A 5,319-nucleotide genomic window follows, 5' to 3' on the forward strand; every position below is an offset into this window, starting at 1 on the left:
ACAACTTGCGCCCCTCATGCAGGGCAGCGTCCCGGAGGCTTGAACCCACCCACAAAATACAGTCAACCCATTTCACGGCAGCGCTCGGAGACGTTTCCACGACGCGATAGGTGCGCTATATTAAATGCGAGGTTCAATAGAATTATTATTAGTACTGCGATCCCGGTCAACAGGGGCCCCCGAAGGCACCGCTTCCCTGGCAGCAGCTGGCGGTCTCCAATCAAAAAACATAAATCAGGGTGAGACTGGGAAAAGCAGGGAATGTATGGAACATTTTTTTTAAAAAAAGTAAGAAGACTGTCGAGCATTTACGGTCCTGCTAAGCTGTGTGTGTGTGGGGGGGTTGTTGTTGTTGTGTGTGTGGGGGTTTGTTGTTGTTGTTGTTGTTGTGTGTGTGTGTGTGGGGTTGTTGTTGTTGTTGTTGTGTGTGTGGGGGTTGTTGTTGTTGTGTGTGTGTGTGTGGGGTTGTTGTTGTTGTTGTTGTGTGTGTGGGGGTTGTTGTTGTTGTGTGTGTGTGTGTGGGGTTGTTGTTGTTGTTGTTGTTTGTGGGAGGGGTTGTTGTTGGGTGTGTGTGGTTTTTTGTTGTTGTGTGTGTGTGTGTGTGTGTGGGTGGGTGTTGTTGTTGTTGTTGTGTGTGTGTGGGGGGGGTTGTTGTTGTTGTTGTTGTGTGGGGGGGGGTTGTTGTTGTTGTTGTTGTGTGTGGGGGTTGTTGTTGTTGTTGTTGTGTGTGGGGGTTGTTGTTGTTGTTGTTGTGTGTGGGGGTTGTTGTTGTTGTTGTCTGTGTGTGTATGTGGGGGGGTTGTTGTTGTTGTCTGTGTGTGTGTGTGTGGGGGGGTTGTTGTTGTTGTTGTCTGTGTGTGTGTGTGGGGGGTTGTTGTTGTTGTTGTTGTCTGTGTGTGTGTGTGGGGGGGGTTGTTGTTGTTGTTGTCTGTGTGTGTGTGTGTGGGGTTGTTGTTGTTGTTGTCTGTGTGTGTGTTGGGGGGGGTGTTGTTGTTGTGTGTGTGTGTGTGGGGGGGGGGGTTGTTGTTGTTGTTGTTGTGTGTGGGGGTTGTTGTTGTTGTTGTGTGTGTGTGGGGGTTGTTGTTGTGTGTGTGTGGGGGGGGTTGTTGTTGTGTGTGTGGGGGGTTGTTGTTGTGTGTGTGGGGGGGTTGTTGTTGTTGTTGTTGTGTGTGTGGGGGGTTGTTGTTGTGTGTGTGGGGGTGTTGTTGTGTGTGTGGGGGGTTGTTGTTGTGTGTGTGGGGGGTTGTTGTTGTGTGTGTGGGGGGGTTGTTGTTGTTGTGTGTGTGTGTGTGGGGGTTGTTGTCTGTGTGTGTGTGGGGGGTTGTTGTTGTTGTGTGTGTGTGGGGGTTGTTGTTGTTGTTGTGTGTGTGTGGGGGTTGTTGTTGTTGTGTGTGTGTGGGGGTTGTTGTTGTGTGTGTGGGGGGTTGTTGTGTTGGTGTGTGGGGGTTGTTGTCTGTGTGTGTGTGTGGGGGTTGTTGTTGTTGTGTGTGTGGGGGTTTGTTGTTGTGTTGTTGTGTGTGTGTGTGGGGGTTGTTGTTGTTGTTGTTGTTGTGTTGTGGGGTTGTTGTTGTTGTGTGTGTGTGTGTGGGGTTGTTGTTGTTGTGTGTGTGTGGGGTTGTTGTTGTTGTGTGTTGTGTGTGGGGTTGTTGTTGTTGTTGTTGTTTGTGGGGGGTGTTGTTGGGTGTGTGTGGTTTTTTTTGTTGTGTGTGTTGTGTGTGTGTGGGTGTTGTTGTTGTTGTGTGTGTGTGGGGGGGTTGTTGTTGTTGTTGTGTGTGGGGGGTTGTTGTTGTTGTTGTTGTGTGTGTGTGTGTGGGGTTGTGTTGTTGTTGTTGTGTGTGGCAGGGGTTGTTGTTGTTGTTGTGTGTGGGGGTTGTTGTTGTTGTTGTCTGTGTGTGTGTGTGTGGGGGTTGTTGTTGTGTTGTGTGTGTGGGGGGTTGTTGTTGTTGTCTGTGTGTGTGTGTGGGGGGGGGTTGTTGTTGTTGTTGTCTGTGTGTGTGTGTGTGTGGGGTTGTTGTTGTTGTTGTCTGTGTGTGTGTGTGTGTGGGGGTTGTTGTTGTTGTCTGTGTGTGTGTGTGGGGGGGTTGTTGTTGTTGTCTGTGTGTGTGTGTGGGGGGGGGTTGTTGTTGTTGTTGTGTGTGTGTGTGTGTGGGGGGGGTTGTTGTTGTTGTGTGGTGTGTGTGGGGGGGGGGGTTGTTGTGTGTGTGGTGTGTTGTTGTGTGTTGTGGGGTTGTTGTTGTGTGTGTGTGTGGGGTTTGTTGTTGTGTGTGTGTGGGGGTTGTTGTTGTTGTGTGGGGTTGTGTGTGTGTGTGTGGGGGTTGTTGTTGTGTGTGTGTGTGGGTGTTGTTGTTGTGGTGTGTGTGTGTGTGGGGGGTTGTTGTTGTTGTGTGTGTGTGTGTGTGGGGGGGTTGTTGTTGTTGTGTGTGTGTGGGGTTGTGTTGTTGTGTGTGTGTGGGGGTTGTTGTTGTTGTGTGTGTGTGGGGGTTGTTGTTGTGTGTGTGTGTGTGTGTGGGGGTTGTTGTTGTTGGTGTGTGGTGTGTGGGGGGTTGTTGTTGTTGTGTTGTGTGGGGGTTTTGTTGTGTGTGTGTGTGGGTTGTTGTTGTTGTTGTGTTGTGTGGGGGTTGTTGTTGTGTGTGTGTGTGGGGTTGTTGTTGTGTGTGGGTTGTGTGTGTGTGTGTGGGGGGGTTGTTGTTGTGTGTGTGTGGGGTTGTTGTTGTGGTGTGTGTGTGTGGGGTTGTGTGTGTGTGTGTGTGGGGGTGTGGTTGGGGGGTTGGTGTGTGTGTGTGTGTGTGTGGGGGGGTTGTTGTGTGTGTGTGTGGGTTGTTGTTGTTGTTGTGTGTGGGGTTGTGTGTGTGTGTGTGGGGGGGGTGTTGGTGTGTGTGTGTGTGTGTGTGGGGGGGGGGGGGTTGGTGTGTGTGTGTGTGTGTGGGGTTGTTGTTGTTGTTGTTGTTGTGTGTGTGGGGTTGTTGTTGTTGTTGTGTGTGTGTGGGGGGGGGTTGTTGTTGTTGTTGTGTGTGTGTGTGTGTGGGGGTTGTTGTTGTTGTTGTTGTTGTGTGTGTGGGGGTTGTTGTTGTGTGTGTGTGTGGGGGTTGTTGTTGTTGTTGTGTGTGTGTGTGTGGGGGTTGTTGTTGTTGTTGTGTGTGTGTGGGGGGGTTGTTGTTGTTGTTGTGTGTGTGTGTGGGGGTTGTTGTTGTTGTTGTGTGTGTGTGTGTGGGGGTTGTTGTTGTTGTGTGTGTGTGTGGGGGTTGTTGTTGTTGTTGTGTGTGTGTGTGGGGGGTTGTTGTTGTTGTTGTGTGTGTGTGGGGGGGTTGTTGTTGTTGTTGTGTGTGTGTGGGGGGGGTTGTTGTTGTTGTTGTGTGTGTGTGTGGGGGTTGTTGTTGTTGTTGTGTGTGTGTGTGTGGGGGTTGTTGTTGTTGTTGTGTGTGTGTGGGGGGGGGTTGTTGTTGTTGTGTGTGTGTGTGAGGGGGGGGTGGGGATGGTTCAGGAGGAGGGTGTCTGGTTGGAGGCTGTGGCAGCGCGTCCCTGACTCTCTGTGCGCATCTCCCACACCAGTGAGTCAGTCACTGAGCCGCCGGGGCTGTGAGTGAGTGAGTGAGTGTCGGGTCGGGTCCGGGAGGGAGGGATTGGCCGCTGTAATGGCTGTAACAACACTGGGGAAACGCAAGCGATCTCCACAACTGCAGGAGCCCGAGGGCTGTCCCCCCGGTCTGCAGCCCCGGCCCGAGCCCCAGCCCGAGCCCCGGGCTCTGCCCAGGCTCCCGGGCCCCAGCCTCCCCGGCCCCAGCCCCAGGCTCCCCAGGCCCAGGCCCAGGCCCCCCAGCCCCAGGCTCAGCCCCAGGCCCCCCAGCCCCAGCCCCAGGCTCCCCAGGCCCAGGCCCAGGCCCAGCCTCCCCAACCCCAGGCCCCCCAGCCCCAGGCTCAGCCCTAACCCCAGCCCCAGCCTCCCCAGCCCCAGGCTCCCCAGCCCCAGCCTCCCCAGCCCCAGCCTCCCCAGCCCCAGGCTCCCCAGCCCCAGCCTCCCCAGCCCCAGCCTCCCCAGCCCCAGGCCCCCCAGCCCCAGGCCCAGCCCCAGCCCCAGGCCCCCCAGCCCCAGCCCCAGCCTCCCCAGCCCCAGGCTCCCCAGCCCCAGGCCCCCCAGCCTCCCCAGCCCCAGGCTCTCCGCCGCTTTCTTCAGCCGCCCCTGCGTCCCTCTGGCCAAGGCAATGCTGGGACAGCTGCTGGTCAGGAGGTTCGCGGACGGGAGCCAAGCCGGAGGCAGGATCGTGGAGACTGAAGCCTACCTGGGGGGCGAGGACCAGGCTTCCCATTCCTGCGGGGGCAGGAGAACCCAGAGGAACGCGGCCATGTACATGGAGCCGGGCACCATGTACGTGTACCAGATCTACGGCCTGTATTACTGTCTGAACGTGTCCAGCCGGGGGGCGGGGGCGGCTGTGCTGATCCGAGGGCTGGAGCCTCTGCGGGGGCTGGAGGCGATGAGACAGAGACGCAGCGCCAGGAGGACCGCCAGTGGGAGCAAAGCCCTCAAGGACCAGGAGCTGTGCAATGGACCAGCCAAACTGTGCCAGGCACTGCAGGTCACCAAGGACTTCGACCGAAGAGACTTGGCCACAGACAGCGAGGCCTGGCTGGAACCTGGCCCGCAGGACATCACTGAAGGAGATATTGTCTCCACCAGTCGCATTGGTGTGGGTTATGCAGGGGAGTGGACTGCCAAACCACTGAGGTTTTACCTGCAGGGGAACAAGTGTGTGAGTGTTGTGGTTAAGAAATCTGAGAGGCCCAAGGCAGTGGTTGAGCAGGAGAATGACCCCTCCTCCAGACAAAATACACTGGGCAAATTGGCTGCCAGGTTCGCACGCACTTAACGGAAAGTTTCCTGAAGCGTTTTGAGATAATAATAATTATCTTCGCCTTTGATACATTGTAAAGTGAATTGACTGCATATTCTTGATGTTATAACGATCATATCAAGTCCAAGGATTATTACTATTATTATTAGCTGGTTATTAATAATATCTTTTTAATTATTAATAATAAACTGAGGGTGAACTCTCCCTCATTCACATCTTTTCTAATTGCTGCCGGTGAGGCAATAGCCTGGTTGACACTTCCCCGCTCCCTAATCATAAACAATAAACCAATAATAACAAAAGAACTTGCGTTTTATAATAAAAGCAGAAGTCGCTGGAACACTCAGCAGGTCAGGCAGCATCTATGGAGAAAGGAAAGTGAGTCAACGTTTCGGTTCCATGACCTTTCGTTACATGTGGCAACCAATTGCACACAGTAATGTCCCATAAACAGTTGTGGATGGAGTGA

The 5,319-nt window shown here is 54.1% G+C and overlaps 1 protein-coding gene across 1 annotated transcript; it reads left to right on the forward strand.

The window, feature by feature from the left end:
- Window positions 1-3,632: 3,632 nt before the first annotated feature.
- On the forward strand, window positions 3,633-4,881 carry mpg (N-methylpurine DNA glycosylase). Its single transcript, XM_042332802.1, has 2 exons — window positions 3,633-3,856; window positions 4,127-4,881. Exons 1-2 carry the CDS (start codon window positions 3,633-3,635, stop codon window positions 4,863-4,865), a joined length of 963 nt encoding a protein of 320 aa, XP_042188736.1. The 3' UTR covers window positions 4,866-4,881.
- Window positions 4,882-5,319: the final 438 nt, after the last annotated feature.

The sequence above is a fragment of the Callorhinchus milii genome, unplaced genomic scaffold, assembly GCF_018977255.1.
Source record: "Callorhinchus milii isolate IMCB2004 unplaced genomic scaffold, IMCB_Cmil_1.0 Scaffold3, whole genome shotgun sequence".
In the NCBI taxonomy this organism is placed as follows: domain Eukaryota; kingdom Metazoa; phylum Chordata; class Chondrichthyes; order Chimaeriformes; family Callorhinchidae; genus Callorhinchus; species Callorhinchus milii.